This window comes from Lactuca sativa, chromosome 9 (genome assembly GCF_002870075.4).
Source record: "Lactuca sativa cultivar Salinas chromosome 9, Lsat_Salinas_v11, whole genome shotgun sequence".
NCBI classification, from domain to species: domain Eukaryota; kingdom Viridiplantae; phylum Streptophyta; class Magnoliopsida; order Asterales; family Asteraceae; genus Lactuca; species Lactuca sativa.
The window spans coordinates 88,755,636-88,777,026 of NC_056631.2; the positions used below are offsets into that span (position 1 = coordinate 88,755,636).

Here is a 21,391-nt window from a genome sequence, read left to right on the forward strand (position 1 = left end):
GGTCAACTTAAATATAAATTTTAGTTTAACTTAAACAACCCAAAAAAATATTTTGTAAATAATTAAAAGTGATAAATTGTAATATCTTTCTAATAATGATTATAATTTGGTTAATAAGGTTAAATAAATATCAAACCTAAAGTGTAACTATAAATAAACTAAATTTCAGTATTAAAATAATATCTTTACTTCTACTTATAAAGTTATGATTTTAACTTTTAACATATTATACTTAATGTATTAAATTTAATATGTTATTGTATATAAACCATTATCAGTTTAAAACTATAACTTTTGAACAGTTTGGACAAAATACTTAAATTGTTAATTTAAATATAACATTACAGTGTCAACTTAAATATAATTTCAGTTCCACTTAAAAAACTCATTGAATATTTTTGTGAATAGTTAAAAGTGATAAATTGTAGTGCTAAATGAAAAAACTAAATTGTGATCTCAATTTAACTAAAATATTTCCTAAAGTTATTTTTATAATCGTTAAAAGTTTTCAAATAAGTAGCTTAAAATAACTTATAATAAAAATAGTTAAATATAACTCTATATAAATGATTATATTGTTACCTTTAAAATCAAAAAACAATGTTCGATGTTTTCAATAATTGTAATGATAGAAATTAAAAGTTAAACAAATAAATTTTAATAAATTAATTAATATTTACAACAACTATAAATACATTAAACCATATATTGTATTTAATTTTATTCATGAATAACTCGCAAATAGAAGTCATTCAAACGATTGAAATTATACATTTACAATAGATGTATATATTATCATCTAATTCAAAATAGTTAATATATTATATCAAATTTAACAATAATGTTATTGTTATATTTAAAAAAAACATATATTTATGTAGATTTCAACTATATAGGTTTTTCTATGCAAATATAAATAATAACATCAAGAAGTATACAAACACTATTATATTATAAGTATTTCATTCACTTATATAAATAATCACATTAAATATACAAACACTATTATATTCTTATGGAGAGAATATACGTATAGAAATTGCCTAAAACTAAGCTAAAATAATTACTATTTTATAATTTTAAAATTCATTGGTACCCAAACAAAAATAAACCGCCCAAAGCATTTGCACTTTTCTCTTTAAAATGTATGTTAAAATAGATCTAAATATTTTCTTTAAATTATAACCTAAATAAACATAACTTAAGAATGGGTGATGGATATAACTGAATTTGGCCCACAAAAATCTAAGAGAACGTGCATGACATGATTAAGGTATTTCTTTAAACATGGTTAAGGTATTTGTTTAAGCAAAATAATGAATTTATCAATTTCTCAACTTCATACGTGTCACCACCACAACCCACAAACCGCCAAATTAGCTGCCGGTGCGCCACCATTACAAACTACAAAATGCATCCCGGCATCTTCACTAACATGCAAGTGTCGATGCCCGCTCCACCACTTCCAATTATACCCCCGCCGGCTATTCCTAATTCACCATTAATTAATCATTAGATTTAATTATTCCTTCCATTAACAGAAAAACAGTTATAACATGTCATTCAAATCACTTAAAAATTCAATCTTTAATTTTCATTATTTTAATATTAAACATAAAAATTTGTATCTAGAGAGCGTGCAGACACGACATATGACTTATGAGTTATGAGAATGAGTTTGACGATACAAAAGGGTGGGGGGTCGGTGGTTGTTGTTTCATTTTCTATGTTGTGCCTCCTCACTTTACATCAAAGTCACTACCTTCATTTAGTATCCCTCACAATTAAACCCAAACACCTTCACAATCACAACCTTCTCTTTTTCTCTCTCTCTCTAAAAAAAATGAGGACTTTGTGTCCAAATTTGGATAACGAAGATGGCCTTGAAACAGTGCTCGAAGTTCCGATACCGGAGGAGACCTTCGACGCCAACAGCAACGCCGTATGGAGGACCTTGAAACCAGTCATTACACCTCATGCAACGGACAGTGGCCGGAATGCAGAGGTTCAGCTCTTGCTAGGTGTCGTCGGAGCACCCCTCATACCTCTTCCCATCTCCTCCGGTCAACCAGCCACCATCAAATCAAACATCAATGACCACCCCATCGTAAGTCATTTTCCCGTCGATTGTTTTGTGGTTTTGTCCTTGGTGGTGTACATATGTGTAAAGTTTATGAATTTGATTGTGTTTATAGGAGGCTTCAATGGCGAAATATATTGTTCAGCAGTATATAGCGGCGACGGGAGGAGAAAGGGCTCTGGATTCTGTGGACAGCATGTTTGCGGTTGGGAAGGTGAAGATGGTGGCGTCGGAGTTCATTGCCGGCGATGGAATAAGCATGAACTGTAACGGTTTGAATCTTGGTGGTAGTGTGATGAAGATCAAGAGTGTGAGAAATGGTTGTGGTGAAATGGGTGGTTTTGTATTGTGGCAAAAGAGGCCGGACCTTTGGTCATTAGAACTGGTGGTTTCCGGTGCTAAAATCAGCGCCGGTAGCGACGGAAAGTTGGCTTGGAGACAGACTCCATGGCACCATTCCCATGCGTCACGTGGACCCCCTAGACCCCTCCGTCGTTCCTTGCAGGTATTTTATCGTTTTTTTTTTCGACACAACACATGTTAAAACGTTTATCTCATCAATTTTCCCTTTTGCTTTATCAATTACATTTATATACTTTAATAAAGATAAAATCTAGAACAAATTCCACTAAAGATATCAGTTTGATTACATAAACATAATTAGACCATAAGGTCTATTTGATGTTCAATGAATTAAATTGAACTTAATTATAATAGAAACAATAAATATAAAGTTTAATAACCATTTGAACTCAATTAAAATTAAATTTTTTAAACTTTAAATGAATGTTTTATTATATAACTAAGCTTTATAAAGTTCAATAGTAGTATAAAGCTTTAAGTAATAACATCACTAATTTAGGTCTTATTAATTAATATAGCTTACGAATTTATGTAAATTAAAAGCTAAGATAAAAAATAATTTGATTTAAGTATTAATTAAGGAAGAGTTGTTTAATTCGGTGGTATCTACCATCTACCATCGGTTGTGGGTGATGCACCAAATTAAATTGAATATCACCAAATTAGGGTTGGTATAATTTGACCTTTGGGTACATGTTTACATCACCCTACAACCCGATGTGCCATCCATTTTCCCTACTTTTTTCAGTTTTCACCTTTCATTAAATTAATAATTATCATAAAACAATACTATAAAAATATTAAATTAATCATTTTTTGGAATGTTGATAGGGTCTTGATCCAAGAGCAACCGCCAACTTGTTCACAAACTCCATTTGCACCGGAGAAAAAACCATCAATGGAGAAGATTGCTTTGTCTTAAAGCTTGAAGCAGAACCTTCGTCTTTACAACTAAGAAGCAGCAAAAACGTCGAGATCATCCACCACACAATCTGGGGGTATTTTAGTCAAAAGACAGGGCTTCTACACCATCTTAAAGACTCGCATCTCATTAGAATCAAAGCTCATGGAAGTGACAACGTCTTCTGGGAAACAACCATGGAATCATCGATTCAAGATTACCAAACTGTTGACGGAATCAATATTGCTCATGGCGGCAGGACACTAGTCTCCTTGTTCCGATATGGTGAGAACTCACAAAGCCATTCGCGAACCAAAATGGAAGAGGTTTGGACGATTGAAGAGTTGGATTTTAACATAAAGGGTCTTTCGATGGACTGTTTCTTGCCACCTAGCGACTTAAAGAAAACTGATGATCAAGAAACAGATGATAATGTAGATAGTGGTGACACGAGGAATGCCCGATTAATCACCAAGAGTAGAGGCGTTTTTTCAAAAGTTGGTGTTTCTAAGGTTGTGGATTTTGATCCTCGAACACTTGGAGAACATCGGAGGACCTGAAGGCTTGTGACATTGTTTAATTAACTTCTACTTATCTATTTTGTACATATTTGTGTTATATATACATATACGAACTCGAAAGTTTGTTTGAGCTTGCTACCAACCCATATACGGTATATTTTTGTATTCTAAGGAGTTGTAATGAGATATAAAAGTGATTTTTTGTCCATTATCTCTAAATCTTGATTTAATATTAACTTCACAGTGAACATGCATATAATGTTTAATGAGATTGTGATTATAGTGACATACCTAGTCAAGTAATTTTGTAGTCTTAGTTATAGCCCCTGTCGATTGTAATTTGTATATATTCGTTTTAATGCTAATGAAATCATTCATGGAAATCAATGACCAATGGGCTTCTAGCCCAGCGGTATCCGGTATTGCCCTCCTCCTTAAGATTGAGGTTTTAAATCTGGTTATGAAGATAGGTGGAATTAAAAAGTAGTTTAATAGACTAATAGTAGATTAGATTTTCTCTTCAAAAGAAAAATATATGGCATCAAAGATCTAATCAAATTTATGATCCGCTACTCAAGCAGTACCACCGGCCGCCCTTCTCTCTGTCAATATATCTCTCTTTCTTTTCTATTTTCTTTGCTTCTTTCCCAAGGTATCTCTCGCGGCTGATAAGCCTCCACCAATTAAAATCTCTACATGATTAACAACATCAAAGACAATGTTTTGCTCATTCTTGATATCAATGAGTTTGATTATGATGCTTGGTGTGAACTCTTTGAAGCTCATTGTATCGGGTACATATCTTTATAGATCCTCGACCCCACTGGACAAACGGTCTCGGAATGGTAAAAACTAGATTCCTTGGTCAAGATGTGGATCTACTGAACCGTCTCAAAAAGGGATCGACCATTCACTCTACAACGACAAGTTTTGAGGAACTCTTCCGCGACTACAAGGATGATTGTGCAATTGAACTCGACAACGACCTTCACACCATGCTTTCCAATTGTTTGGAAAATATTAATGCTCTAATAACCGACATGAATTTAGTGGCGTACTGATCAATGGGTTGTCACATAACATAAAAATTATTGCCACAATTACCCACCACCGTATCCCTCTTCCTACGTTTCTTCAAGCTCGATCTATGCTCCTTCTTGAGGAGCAACGTCTTTCTCGATCTCATCTTACACAACCATCCCACTAGGACCACTCATCCTCTCTCTCCATCCTTCAAACTTTTGTTGCTTCAAACCCACTCAAAACACATTCGGAAACAAACGTCGTAATAATGCACATTTTTCAACAACTTACGGGGAGGACAGACCGATCAACGTAGCCAGCCAGTCAGCCTCTTTATCATCGTCTCAGTCACCAGTGATGTCCTTGGTAGCCCTACCTGTTGTCGTGGCAACCTTTCAAACCTACACCAAGTTGCCCAACATCCCCAAAAACTTTAAACTGTACCAGACGCTACTCATCACACACAAAGTTTTTCTATTACAACAACTACAATCTTTTTCAACCACAATACTTTTGCAAGACATGTAGAAGGTATTGGACTACTAACGAGTTTCTAAGGAATGTTCCAATTTGTGACAACCAACACATGTACCCTTTAACTAATATATATATATATATATATATATATATATATATATATATATATATATATATATATATATATATATATATATATATATATATATATTCAAAATTATCAATTCACATTGAGATTGCAAGATAAAATCTCTCTAAATAGACGCATGGCTGAAAATTTATGCATTGATAAAAATAGTTACCTCCCATTTGAATCATATTATCATATAATAGTCGATGCTAAAAAAATCTTGATGGATCCTCGACACCTACTATCCCGACGAACTCTAAATGGTTCAAACGAGATTCCTTGGTCAAGATGTGGATCTATGGAACCATCACACAACCACTTCTTACAATGATACTCAAAAAGGGTTCACTATTTAAGGATGTTGTGCAATTGAACTCAACAATAAACTTTGAAACATTTATGATATTTCGGAAAGTATTGATGCTTTGGTACCCAAGAATACTTTAGTGACATACTGATCAATGGGTTGTCACGTAACTTTAAAAAATATTGCAATTATCTACCAATGCATCCTTCTTCCCACGTTTCTTCAAGATTGGTATATACTCCTTCTCGAGGAGCAACATCTTTCTCGATATCATCATCCACAACTAGCCCAATTAAACCACTCATCTTCCCCCACCATCCTTCAAACTTATGTTACTTTAAACCTCACTCAAAACACATTAAAAACAAGCATCATAATAATATATGTTTTTCAATAACCTACAGAGAGGACATATCTATCAACACAACCAGATGACATTTGTATCATTGTCTCAAACACTAGCGTTGTCCTTGGCAACCCTACCCGATGCCATGACATCCCTTCAGCAGGAATTCATTACCTTTATAGGTTGTTTATCAACTGTCAGTCGCCAATCTGCAACAACTTAACCATAACAACAAAATAGTGTCCTCAAACCTACACTAAGCCGCCCAATAGCAGGTCTTCCAATCATGTTCAACACTTCGACATATATTGTTCCCATTACTCCACCTTGGCAATAGTTTCCTCATACAACTAATGACTACTAGACAAACAACGTACCTAATGCTTTCTCCACAATGGTGCTTCAAGACCCGACCAATGTTGGATGGTATATGGATACTCGTGCCTACGGGTGAGCATGGTGAGCATACGTCAGTTTGGACCCAAAACCGAACCCAGCCCGATGGATCGGTTTTAAAATATTTAAAACTAAACCCTAAACCCAAACTGATGGGTTCGGTTTCTCGGGTTTTTAGTTTTCTAGGTTCGATTTCGGATTTAAACCCAAACCCGTTCGAAACTTAGCTCAGTGAAAATTGATTAGTTGGTGTTGCCTTATATAACAGATGAATATGACATATGTTCCATTTTCAGTCCAATGTTGGACAAGTTGAGAATTAAAAGAAACAACTTGGCATGGATTTGGGATAAGCTATTTCGAAACAAAATAAAACACATAATGTTACAGCCAAGATTCGAACCTAGAGCATTGGTTTTGATTGTACAACCTTGTAACCACTTGGACAACTTAGTACTTGTTTCTAACTTCCATTACATTAGAATTATATATATATATATATATATATATATATATATATATATATATATATATAATTTCATAAATCGATTTGGTTTTGTTTTTTCGATTTCTAAAATTTCCAAAACCGAACCCAAACTAAAATTTTCAATTTTAGAAAGACTCAAACCCAAAGCGTCAGTTTATGTTGTGGTTTCATTTTTTTGGTTTTGGTTTTATCGGTTTTTGTCAGTTTTTTGGATTCTGAGTTGGGTTTTGCTCACCTCTACCTGTGTCACTATCTTCTATTAGCTCTAAATGACCATTTTTAACTCAAGCAGTGTTTGGTATGGCTCATCCATGTTCGTCAGCAACACTGTACAAACCCAAAAATCCATATTCCACCAACCCTTGCATCTAAACAAGGTCCCTTGTCACACCCCTTATCACTAAAAATGTCATATATGTCCACCAATTTACCAAAGATAATAACTTACTATGAATTTGATAAAATTTGATTTTTGTGATGGATTTTTGTATCTATCAGATCCTCATTCGATGTGACAAATCAAGTGACTTATATCCAGCCACTCAGTCTAGGTGTCTTGTCGCTTTCCTTGATTCTAGGTGTCTTGTCGCTCTCCTTGATTCTTTACTATATAGTCATTTTTATCTCATGTAATAAAATGAACGTGAGTTTGTCTCGTCGTGCTTATCATCTAGGAAAACATGTTTGTTTACTTTTTGATAGTTTAAACACACATGTTTCTTCTATGAAATTGTTCATTTTGATCTTTGGACTTCCCCCATCATAAGTGTAAGCGACATAAGTTATTATTTCTTGTTTTAGAATTTAGTCTATTTGTAGCACCTGGTTCCTGGTACGTAAATCTTATTTGAGTATTTCTCTTCTTTTAGCCTTGGAATCGGCGAGTCATAGGTCCGACTCGCCAAGTAGATACGGGACCCGGGACACGTTTAAGTTGGCGACTCGGCGAGTCACAGCTGTTGGATGAAACCCTAAGTTTCAGGGGTTTGCACCCTATTTAAACAACATATCCGCCCCAAGCCAGCCCCCATTCACCCCCCCCCCCCCAGAGCTTCCAACCCTCGTTCTAAGTTGTTCATTGAGAGTTTGAAGCAATTGTTGTGTGATCTTGAAGGTTTTGAGGCAAAAGGGAAGTAGATCAAGAGGAAGGGAAGGAATCCAAGCATCTTTGTGCTCTCTCAGCAGTTCCTTTGAGGTATAACCCGTTTTCCCCATGTTTCTATGCTTATTACTTCATTTAAGTCATTCTTGAGCCAATCCCCAAGCTTGTATGTGCAATATAAGTCGTAATAAGTTGATTGGCCTCTAGGTCTAGGCAAGATTGAGCTCCAGGAGCTCAGATCTGTTACCTTTATGGACCCATGTTGCTTGTTCACCCTAGATCTACCCTTTTGAGGCATTTTGAGCCCTAAATCCCTCACTGGTGAGTATCTACACGTAAAGTTGGAAACTTTACGTGTCATTCATGCTCTAGGAACCCAGATCTGTAAATGGAATGGACTGGATTCAAGCAGAATCGACCATATAGTAATTGCATGGTAACGACTCGGCGAGTCGGTTCGCGAGTCTCCGAGTTTGTCCCCTTTTCGTAGTGTCGAGTGAGTAGTGAGTCACGGGGTGTGACTCAGTGAATTGGAAGCTGAACTCATCTATGGAGGAACTCGGCGAGTCAATGCCCTGACTCGGCGAGTTCAAGGCAATCTCCTTAGATCAAGAACAGACTCGGCGAGTTGTTCATACAACTCGGCGAGTCTTAGCATAGTTGTTCATCGGATGAAGATGAGCTCGACAAGTTGTTCATACAACTCGGCGAGTAGGATGAAGGACTTGAATATCAGTTTAGAAGGAGAACTCGTCGAGTCGTCGCCTAACTCGATGAGTAGATACGGGATTCAGGACAATCGTTTGGGTAGGGACTCAACGAGTTGGAAAGCCAACTCGGCGAGTCGGTTCAACTGAAAGTTGACTCTAACTTTGGCTTAGGGCATGATCAGGGGTAAAATGGTCATTTTACCCAAAGGGCAGTTAGCAGTGTTTGATTGAGTATGTTGTGGGAATTGCAGCCGGAGGATTTCCGGAGCAGCAACAGCAGCAGTAGACAGTCAGTTCCCGAGCAGATCAGCAGCTACTTCGAGGTGAGTTACCTTCCAGTAGCGGTGGGTCTACGTCACAATGCCGGCCCACCAGTAGGAGTTGTATGTAGATGATTGTCTCTGTGATATTCATCTAGGGATTACTACTACCTGTGTTATGTTTATGTGCTAGTATGATATGATGCTATGTGCTAGTGACAGTAGGGGGAGATAGTCCCCGAGGTACCCGGTCTGTAGGGCCGAAGGGGTAGTTATACCCAGCCATGTTAGATAGATTCTGATTTTATGATACATGTTATGTGGTAGTAGTAGAGGGGAGGAATAGTTCCCCAGTATCCGGTCGAGAGGACCGAAGGGGCGGCCAGCACCCAGATATGCTAGGCAGTATCCGGTCGAGAGGACCGAGGGGGAGGCCAGCACCTAGATATGCTAGGCAATGTCCGGTCGAGAGGGCCGAAGGGGTAGGTCGGGCACCCAGATATGCCTGACAATATATGTATGTTATGAGATTATATGGTATGTGGTACAGTGGGGGGAACTCACTAAGCTTCATGCTTATGGTTTTCAGTTTTGGTTTCAGGTACCTCCTCAGCTAGGGGAAAGGAGCCGGCGCGGTAGCAGCATGTCACACACACACACTCTCTTGTTTCCGCAGTTACGAGTTTATTCTGGGATTGATACTCTGATATTTATTGATCGAATGTTGTGGTTTTCAATTTGGTTTCGATGTGAAATGGTTTAATCAAACAATGTTTTGACTATTAATGCTTTTATGTAATGTTTTATAACGAAATTTTTGGACGTGAAAATTGAGTCGTTACACTATTACTCTTTTTAGTCTTTATCCCTATTTATAGGCATGAAATCTTTTCCTTAATATAGAAGGTTCTTTATTTGAATAAAAGAACATCCAATTAAATTAATAATTAAAAGCATTATAATTATCTTTGAGAATTTATCGATCAAGTTAATATTAAATAATTAATATAATTCTTTTAGCATAATTATATAATCTTATTAATTAACTTCTAGTTATTTATTAACATTTTAATAAAAAACAAATTAATTTTTAATTACTTATTAGTCTTACTTTTCAAGCAATCACGAAACATAGTTGAAACAAATGATTTATTCGCACCAAAATAAAACAATACTCCACCATATATTGAGTTTACTATAAATGTATTTGTAACCACATCAAGCGTTTCATAAGTCTCAACAATAGTCATTTGAAAAGTTCTTCCATTGGCCCTTGGTTTTCTATCTCCAACATTTATATTTTCTACCATGACCACCTATATATCCCTTAGATTTTCTATCTCCAACATTCATATAGTCTTCCTTTAAATGATTCTGGGATATGCATATAAAGCACAACATCCCATCACTACAATCAGGAGCCAAATGATCAAGGTATCCACACTTGAAACATGTTTTTCTTCATGGACGACATTCCACTGGGTGAATCATGTTGTATTTTTGTCATAATTTCGAACTAGGTCGTTTCCTGCAAGTCTTGTTTGACCCAAAAATATGTAGATTTCTTCGAACTAGGTCGTTTCCTGCAAGTCTTGTTTCGAACTAGGTCGTTTCCATCGACACTTTGATGACCCTTATTATAATTTCTTGGGAAGATTCATTTGACTTGCCAATAGAGCTTGAACACTGATTCCTGAAGAGAGATTCTAGACTCTTAAGACACATGTATAGTCAATTCAATATGTACCAAACAATCAACTAAAAAGATTCGTCTTTTAAAAGAAGAAGTGAAGAAACTTAAGGGTGAAGTAAACGATTAGAAGAAAGGTATAAGTAGTTGTATGTGGTAGAGAATTGGCGTAGGGAATCATGTATTAAGAAATCAGTACCCCCAATAAATCCTCAGGAAACACATCTGGAAAATCTCGAACAATAGGTACATCACTCACTGTCTTTTTATCCACAACATGTGTATCCATAGCATAAGCCACAAACCCAGAGCATCCCTGCTGAATATATCTCCTAATCCTCGCCGCCGAGCAAAAGGCAGGTGCTCGTTGAGTACCGTCACCATGAATAATCAGTTCTCCCCCACTTGGGGTTCGAACTCTCACCAGTTGATGCTCGCAATTAATCATAGCTCCATTCTAGCTCAACTAGTTCATGCCCAAAATAATCTTAGTCCCACAAAGAGGAATAGGGACTAGGTCTATTAGGTACTTATCGCGAAATAACTCAAGAATGCAACCGTGATGAACACTCGAAGTGCTCACAGTATGGTCATATGCAGTATCTATCTCCAACGGGTAATGAGAGGTTCCTGGAGCATCACTGAACTTCTTTCTAAGCGCATGAGACACAAAGGATTAACTAGCACCCGAATCAAAAAGAACATGAGCAATCATACCATTGACTAAAAACGTCCCTATGCATGATCAGATAAAACATAAGCATTAATAGTGAAAGCATGGAAAAATGATAAGAATACATACCAGTGACCAAGTATGGTGCTGCTCGGGCCTCCTCAACCGTCAACTGAAAATGCTCTGCTCCTCGCCATAGGAGTCTCCGCCTTGCCCTGGCGGCCATCGGTGATCCTCAATGTAGCAGGAGCGGGTGCCGACACCGCTCCTCCAGACAACCTCAGACAGTCGGCCTTCTTGTGGCCCGTTTGATTGCAATGGAAGCAAATCATACTCGATACCTAAGTACAATCCCTGCTAAAATGACCAGTCTTACTGACTTGTAGCAGCCTAAACCATCCACTCAACACGCCCCATCGTGCGGTGTCCCATACTTGCCGCAACGGCTCCGTCCATGCTGGCCTCTAGATTGTGAGTCAAAAGTCTTGGGCTTCTTTACCAACCTCCTCCCACTAGTCGCGGGCTCCATCCCTCAGAAAGCAAGATGCAAATCCCACCTTCAACCCCTCGGGGCAAAAACTCGTCTGTCGAGTATTCTCCATATCAACAATCTATCGTCTGCTGGAAATAGGATCCTTCTTCCATAAGAACTCCAGGGCTGCACAAGCCTTGAACTCCCAAAAAGAGAGAGTTTGTGCCCCTAACTGACCAGCTACAAGCTCGGCGCAAAATTCCTCTAAGTGATCATCCGGTAGCTCCCCTCCTTGATGGTACCAAACATCACAAGAGTCGCATCTAAAATAGCACGAGTGATCTCTAGCGTAATGAACTTATGTATCCTCTCATCAATTGGTTCAGCACCAAACATATAAACGATCAGAACATACTCGAGGGAACTCTCACACTACAAGCTCCTTAGGATCTCAATGATTTTCCTTGATTCGAGTATGGATCCCGTGCTTTCAGTAGTATAGGCCCAATACTACCTTCCACACCTATCTGTACTTTCCTCAAGAATCATCCCAAACCCTCTAAGTCACTTCACTATGGCAACTCACATAAGCCCTATGCTAAACAACATACATATCTTGTTGCAGCACTCCCTAGGCTCTCCTAGGAAACCTCTTCTCACTTGTTTATGTAATACTAGGAACCTCTACCAACACTGTCGGTTACCTTATGCATGCAAATTATACACAATACGGAATCAAATAGATTGTTGAATAAATGATTCTACCCTAAGCCCACAACTAGACAAGGAATAGGAAATATGGCTAAATCAATCATTTTAAGGATATGTGATCCGAATCATATACAATTTTTAAACATACACTTAGCAATTAACTTTGCCAATATAGGTAGTGCGTAACATCCAATTTCTCCTAGGCTACAAGGCATCACACAAATCATGCAATTTTATCATGCAATTCCTGAAGGTATCCTTAGCCTTATTCTAACATGCATTTCATATAAACACATAACACTCATGTATGATTATTTTGGGAATCACTTTTGAGCTCGATTGATTGCATGCATCGCACCCCTTTTTTAAAAAAAAAATAGAAAGGTTATTTTCCTTAAAAATTATTATCAATTCCACAGCTTGAGTTCAAACACACCCTAAAGTGTTCCCGAATCCTTCAAACCAAGGCTTTGATACCAACTTGTAACATCCGAAAAGTACTAATAAAAAAATTCATTTTCAAATCATCAAAACCATACAGAATTTTGTTCAAAACCAATCATAGAAAAATGTATCTCTCAAAAATCAGAGTAAAATGGTAAAAATCGATGCGGAAAATCCATTAGGGGTTGTTGTGCAATGAAGTCGGGCCCTTCCCTTTGGAACTGGAAGTACCTGAAAATATTTAAACCATAAAACCATAAGCAAAAAGTTTAGTGAGTTCCCCAAAGCCATGGGCTACCCCTGTGGTCTTACATCCAAGTGTCATGGGCTACCCCTATGGTCTTTTCTTGAAATTGATGGGTTTTGGTCATAAGACATCCTATGTGCTCATACAAACCCTAATGCTTGGATCTAGGTTTCTCTATTGTACATGCATGTTATCCAAGACTATAAACCCTAATTCTAGCATACAAGTAATCATATTAGATATTACAACAGGTTTATAATGTTACCTTGATTGTTATGTAGCAATAACAATCCCAATTCCTCCTTGAATTGACTTTGGAAGGCTTAGAGTCACAAGTGTCACTCCTCTAATGGCTCACAAACACCATAAGCAAGAGGATGAAGAGGAGAGAGGTTAGAGGCTGCCCAAAACGTGTTCTAACCCTAGAAAAGAAGTTCCGCACGTTTTTTAGCCTTAAGGGTTCTATATATAGTGAGGCTATTAGGGTTATCTAACAAGGAAACCCTAATTTGGTTGCTTAAGCCCTAAGCAACCCATAGACTCCTTTCCATAAGGCCTTGGAAGATGTCATATGGGCTTCCCCCATAGAATTCGTCCACCTTATAATAAAAGGCAATCCATGGCCCAAATTGCAATTATCCTATAACAATTCCAGTCCCTTAAGTTTAATTAATCTCTTTTAGTCACAAAACTAATTACTAATTAATTCTTGACTAATATTAATTAAACAATATGATTTCTCCTTTAATATATTATCCTCCTAATATATTAATAAATCATATTTAATCCTTTCTCTCCATAATTCATCCTATCAAGTTGCTTTGGTGAAGGCAACCCAAAAGGACCATGCACCATCGGGTCAAGTACATACCAAAATAGTTATGGACTTAGACACTAATCCAACAGTCTCCCACTTGGATAAGTCTAATAACTATTCTACGTATGACTTCAGATCCTGATCTGCAATCGTAGCTTTCCAAAGCCGCTGTCAACTCTGATCCTATCAGATACGCGTGTCCTTAGATAAGGGATCATATATTCCTCCATTCTAGATATCATATGAGATATGATTTCAAATCATTCTCTTTGTACTATATCTCGATTCCCGATTTATGACGACTGAATAATTGAACAAATCAAATTAGCCCTAGCCCGGCCGAGCATTTACGTTTGTCATCACAAAATCATCGAGGGGCCCAAAGATATCGCTTTTATCCTACTTTGGATAAAAAGAACGGATAAACTTTGATACAATGCTCGCTTGAACTTACTAACCGAATCACACACAATAATATGTTTTATAACACCAAGTTACTAGTGCGTTTACATATTATCAATGTGCAACCGATTCGCAAGATACAACTCACACATCACGGTTTCAAGAATATAAGATGTTATCGTCTCACCAATCACTCGTGATGTAATTCATGGAGTGAACCAAGTGAGCGTGGGTTTAATCCAATGCTCAAATTCATATTCATAAGCACTCATGAACGTTGGAACAAACATTTGCTTATGTCTAATACTCTTTTAGACAATCCACACACCAATTCACGACAGTCTTCATTCATATCTACTTCCAACATATGAACGACTGTGGCCCGTTCGAATAATTCGATTATTCTTAATAAACTCAATTATTCTGGAAGTCAAAACATGTAAATGTGAAACACAAGAATAATACTAATCCCATATGGCCTCAAACCTTTGAGTATAAATAAAACACCTTTTATTTATCACCATATTGATTACTCATTATTTGTCGTTTCGGTTAATCAACTTCTTACTTGAATTACAACACTTGTCCCATGCTCCTGGCATGCACACAATGTTTACCTATGGTTCTTATTTTGTGAAATAGATCACGTTGAACACATTTCCAATCATTCTCATTTCACAACTCCAAATCCTTTTTCCATAAGTTAAAGAATATCAAATTCTTGCTACTTATAGAATATGCTAGATTCTAACATTTTATGCAACTTATCCTTTCGTAATGTCACTGCACCAAAGTCACAAAGACTATTGCCAATGATATTACAAAGTCTTTTATCGGAAATTGTTACAAGACAATTCCTTAGATATGATGTCTCTCACTCAAATTACATTCATTTGAACATCCTTTTGCATAAAAGTTTCTAATCTAGTCATAGATTTTCAATATTTAATTCCCAATATGGATACATTTCCATATTTTCCATATGACAACTTATTCTTAATAGAATCTTATCTATTCCTAATAATGTCGATATGGTCCATCCAATATGAAAACATTTCCATATCTTCCAATACTATACTTCCAACTACTCACAAGCAACCAATCCTCGTCGAACTTGGATTGTCCTTTGATAGTTGTTTAATTATTTTAGTCAAAACCGATTCTAGTCCCTTTTCCCTCTAAATGCGCTAGACATTTGGAAAATTTTAGAATGGTCAAATATTAAAGCATTTGCAATCGATCCTATACCCGAAGCGTATGGGACACGACGCATAATGTTTTATTTGCTATGTTCTCAAAATTTGAATTGTGAAGAGGAATGCCGTAATCATAATCGAAATTTTAAGAACACACTATGTACCCTTGACTAAATTTATTAACATTTCTCAACCTAAACCTGTAGATTTGAAATGAAGCATAATATTCTCTCCCTTAATTATAGCAAAACAACTATTCCAACCTTACAACTTTGCAAAGAATGACTCTTGTTTTCTATAATTAATATTGCCAACTTGCAATACTTTCCTTAATAATCATACAATCATAACATTTATGCTCCCACTATCATGATGATTATTATAAAACATAACACTTATGCTCCCACTAGCTTCGACATGTATTCATAAACATCTTAACTTTCAGAAAAACAATACCTATTGAATTTCTTAAGTCCATGTTTCTAATACTTAGTGCTTTGATAATCTTTTATCAAGGCTTCTTGAACTTATACACCTTTGCCTTAGATAGTTCATATGAGTGTGTAAACAATTTCCAAACCTCACAATTCAAATTATGGAAAGGGATACCGTAACCATGATTGAATTCGAGAATGCAATTTTACAATTACTATCTTCTTAAAATCTTTCTTAGTGAAAGCATTTCCCTACAATCATTTTCATGAAGGAGGAAATCTTATGACACTTAGATTTTAAACGGTGTATGTGTTCCTATCCATGTGAATTTGTTAAAACCAAAGTTTACGACAAATTCAAATTCATATGGATCGAACTTTCTTAATCTTGATTTCTTGCCTTATGGTAACACAGCTGCCCACCATGTCTTCCAAGTAGTTAAGCAGCTCACCCTTTCCTATCAATGTACCTTTCATTGATTAAGGTGCTTTGCCTTTTATGCATTCAAAATGAGAACTCATAGAACTCACATGCATAATTAACTCAAGTGGAATGGCACAGAAACAAAATAATGTCAACACGATAGGTTGTAAACCTCAACTCGTGTGCTAGTGATGATCGATAAGGTTTATTTGATTTGTTCTTGAAACCTTTCAAGACCATTAAGACTCCCACTTACTCCTTGACATATAAGATTCTCTTGTCAATAAACATTTCTTGACAAACAAATATCCAAGAGTTAGTGTAGCTCATATTAAAAATACTTCATAAATTGGTCCTAGTTGGTCTTTGTCTTATCCAAGACATCACAACTTTCAACATTTGATGAATGTTATAAACCTTAATTTTTTTCACTCAATGTCACAATCTTAACTTTAAGACTTGTTATTGGAACGAAGTATGATAGACTTCTTGATTTAACCATTTCTTCAATTCTTGATTCCTCTTTTTAGACATACAATTGTACTAAGACTCACTTAGAGGATCAATTGAGATATGGTTCTTAATCATTAAGACCTATCATAAAGCATAAAAGGTACTTTCCCTTCTTCTTAGAATGGAGAAACTTTTATCTTTCTGCCTACTTGATTCTTCTTATTCGTTCTACTATTGATTTAAACCTTTTTCAATCAATCTAGAATTACACTTAATCTTGTAAGTATAATCACATTTACTAAACCTTTAGCAAATCATGACGAATATCTTTGTTACTCTTATGGTGGACTTTGATCAACACACAACTTTGTGTACTCGATCTCCTAGTCCTTCACTTGACACTTTGTCAATGAATTAGTCTAATTTCCAAATATGAAAATTCTCATTCATCGTGCAACCAAGTTGCGTGATTCCAAATTTCTGTCCAATTGAAACTTTGGGCGATGAGAAACTCTCCCAATTTGGTAAATTCTCGACTTTCCATAACACAATAAAAACCAAATCCATTATTGTTAATAATAGAAACATTTTAACATCAATTTTTCATACACACCATTGCAAGGATAAATAAATAAAATTTAAAAATCAAAATTTATTTTATTGCGGAAAAATTTGTCCTTGCAATGCAATTCATTGAGAAACTTATGCTAATACATCTTTCTTAGCAATCTAACTCTAACGCTAAGTAGTAGCTCAAGAATCTAATCTTTGAGAAATACGATCGAAATCCCACTACTAGAAAAACAGCTTTTTACGACGCTCATTGCGCGTCTTAAAAGGCTCAGACGACGCGCAAATGCGCGTCAAGGAAGGCCCTGTCATAAAGAGAGACGGCGCGCTTTTGCGCGTCATCTATAGACGACGCGCATTTACGACGCTCATTTACGACGCGCAATTACGACGCGCGTTTACGACACGCAATGCGTATCAAGGAAGGCCCTGTCATAAAGGAAGACGACACGCATTCGCGTGTCGTAACCTTACGACGCGCGTGTTAATGACACGCAATGCGTATCAAGAAAGCCCCTGTCAAGAAAGTTCATGGCATAAATGAAGATGACACACATTTTTGCGTATCGTAAATTTAAATATTTAAAAAAATATATATATTTAATAGAAATAAAATACCATATACAAAAAAATACAATCCATTGAATAAACTTTAATGTCATACAATTCTATTTCTTACAATATATAAATTTGCATTCATCTAATCTACTCTATGTTTCATACTAACAATTGAAATGAAGAATACAACACTTGCATTTTCAGCATCTTATCTCTTTCGGCTTGAGCTTTCTTTTCCACTTCTAACTTGAGAGCTATTTGCTTTCATCAACCCTGTAAACACAACACAAAATCACTTGTCATTTTCATTCGCTTTCCAATTTCCGTTGTGTGTTTTCCTATTTCCTTAGTTTGTGTACAATGGAGTAAGCAAGTGTGTATTGAAGCACCTTCCATGTAATAGTACCCCCCTTGACCAATACTAGTATCAGAACATAAAGCACCTTTCTGCACAAAAAACAACAATAAGTCAACAAAGAGTCAACATTATTTAAAATACTATATGAACCTTCTCAAGTGATGCACATGGACCAAGAATCCCCTGAATTACAATTTACAATTTACAACAAAAACACGAACTGATTGAGTCAACTTTAACATATGACATACCAATGTGTTAAGGATTGAAGAGATTAAATCAAACCTTACTTTGATGACAAACCCAATTCAGTGTCACCCGATTGGAAAACACGCAAATATATCTCGTCTCATTTCACCTCCAAAATCAACAAATTCAAATATACATGGTTTGGACCTAATAACATGGGAATACAAAAATACAAATAATATTTAATAACATTGTCCCAAATATAAAACAAAAAAAAGAAAATATTTGTTGAAGCCTACTCACTTTGGGCCAAACGTAATGTGACAATTGAGTAAAAAAGATCATAATAGAGTGAGCCCACTTTTATATATTTGTGTCAACTGACCTTGATCAAATAGCCACTCATATATGATAACATATCAATATATGATAATATGATATGATATAATGCCGACTTACTTTTACCTTTTACCTTTTACCGATTACCATACTAAAAGTCATACACCCCACCCATGCAAACCTGTAAACACCCGAGTTCACCACCAACATGTAACAAAATACCGTAAATACCCCTCGTGACAACACGTAAGGGAAACACAAAGCTGTTAGTATCTTCATTACAATCGAGATCACAATCTCCCGCAGCATCCAAACTCCCTGCAACCGAGAGAACCCGTTTTCTCCTACCCTCTCGAATTTCATATGTGAATTGCATTCTGATGTACAAAATAAGCTCATCAGATAACTTAATAATGATTTTATAAATAAATCCAATAAGATGAGAAATAAAGAACATGTTTGCGTGTCCTTATCTTTTGTAGTGCATACTGATATTTATATCTCCCACACCATCAACAATGGATTGCTTTTCATCATCCTTTTTCATTGATTCCTTCTTCTGTAACTCTTTCACTTTGCGATATTCATCATAGTGCGCCTTTCTTTTCTCCCTAAAGCTTCTTGCACTCTTCCCACCTTCATCATCTGAACCCTCATCATATCATCAGTTTAATTTTAATTTTTTTTGAATAAAAGAAAAGCAAAAGGGTGAAGATGAAGGAAGTAGGAAGAACCTAGATCATGATCCATGACATCTGCTTCATCTTCATCATCTGAAGATGTCCATCCAGAATGGGAGTTACTATTGCTACTAGAAGATGCCATCTCATTCAGTGTTGAACGAATTGCATCAGCATTCAGTCTGATGTTGCTGTTATCATCTCCTTCAAGGAAACTATCAGATCCCCCAATAGGAGATAAAGATCCTACAACAAGTCAACAACACTTGAATTAATTTACATAACAAATTAATAATTAATTTAAATTTAATGGAATGTGGGATATGTATAATACCATCAGTATCATGCATCATAGGATGATATGGAGCTTTGGGTTCTGTGATTTTCTGTCTTACATGTTTATTTGCTTCAATTTCACCAAGGTTGGCTTCATCCCATCTAAAACCTCTCCTACGGCTTTTTAAACAACAATAAAAAAAATATTAATATTATTTTAGTATGGGTGTACTTATACGTCATAGAACAGGAAAAATAATTATATTTCTAAAACCAATATTTTCCAAACAAAAAGCAAACAACTTCATTACAGGAAAAGATAACAACCAACACAAAGGAATATATATATATATATATATATATATATATATATATATATATATATATATATATATATATATATATATATGCTTATATCAATTTTACCTCATGTCTATTGTACTTAAGCTTCTGAAGTGTAAGATTGAAAAAGAGTTATTTTAATTTTACAGGAAAAGATAACAACCAACACAAAGGCTCTTGCATCTTTTTCAGCATGTAATAAGGGGATGATTTAACCTAATATATGAATCTCATCTTTCACAACAGTTAATTCCCTTTCACAACAGGTAATTTGGGGAGGGGCCCATGGGCTTGGTAAGAAGACACAAGAACTTATTTATTTATGTGGACAGATGATGCACTAGATTTATCAGGTTTTATTTCAAGTTTTAACATCCTCACCATAAGCTAATCAATTACTCAATATTGATGTCTATTTCTTTCTATAACAACACACATCAGCCCATTGTATGAACTATTTAAACAACTGTAGCCTCTAAAACTCTTTCATTATCTGATCACACATTAGTGAACCTATGAAAACCTGTGATGGTATATGGTCAAATAGCACAATCAAATATCAATATTAAGCCAAAGCACTATGGGTAAAGAGAATTCCAACAACTCAAGACATGATTTCTTAATTTTAAACTCCACCAAAAACAAATGATCAAAAGATTTTACGTACAAAACACATAGCAGTTTTTGCAATAAAACCGTAGCTTACCTGAGTGGATAAAGAGCAAGAGTGGGGCTGAATAACACGCAAAATAAAACCCTAAAATAAACATACAAACATAGATTTTTGAGATGAGAAATAAAAATGAGAAAAGACGACTAACGAAATCTTTGAAGATAATGAAAGCGATTCTCAGACTCCTAATCTTTCACCGCCATTGTCGTTTTCCAGCTGTCATTGACGATGAATTCCTTAGGCATCGATTATACGTGATTTCCCCAAAGAACTCCCTCGATCTCAAGGGTTTGACCCTGGTAGGAGACATCGATTGTTAACCCTAGTCGATTATTTCACC

General features: G+C 35.8%; 1 protein-coding gene across 1 annotated transcript; it reads left to right on the forward strand.

The window, feature by feature from the left end:
- The first annotated feature begins 1,744 nt into the window (after positions 1 to 1,744).
- On the forward strand, positions 1,745 to 4,076 carry LOC111882020 (uncharacterized). Its single transcript, XM_023878389.3, has 3 exons — positions 1,745 to 2,107; positions 2,196 to 2,585; positions 3,275 to 4,076. Exons 1-3 carry the CDS (start codon positions 1,844 to 1,846, stop codon positions 3,902 to 3,904), a joined length of 1,284 nt encoding a protein of 427 aa, XP_023734157.1. The 5' UTR covers positions 1,745 to 1,843; the 3' UTR covers positions 3,905 to 4,076.
- Positions 4,077 to 21,391: the final 17,315 nt, after the last annotated feature.

Bases quoted from the DNA above. Each gene is read 5' to 3' on its own strand.
- LOC111882020 (XM_023878389.3), top strand. From the start codon at position 1,844: ATGAGGACTTTGTGTCCAAATTTGGATAACGAAGATGGCCTTGAAACA. The intron at 2,108-2,195 runs GTAAGTCATTTT...TTGTGTTTATAG, and splicing joins ACATCAATGACCACCCCATC to GAGGCTTCAATGGCGAAATA. The intron at 2,586-3,274 runs GTATTTTATCGT...GAATGTTGATAG, and splicing joins CCCTCCGTCGTTCCTTGCAG to GGTCTTGATCCAAGAGCAAC.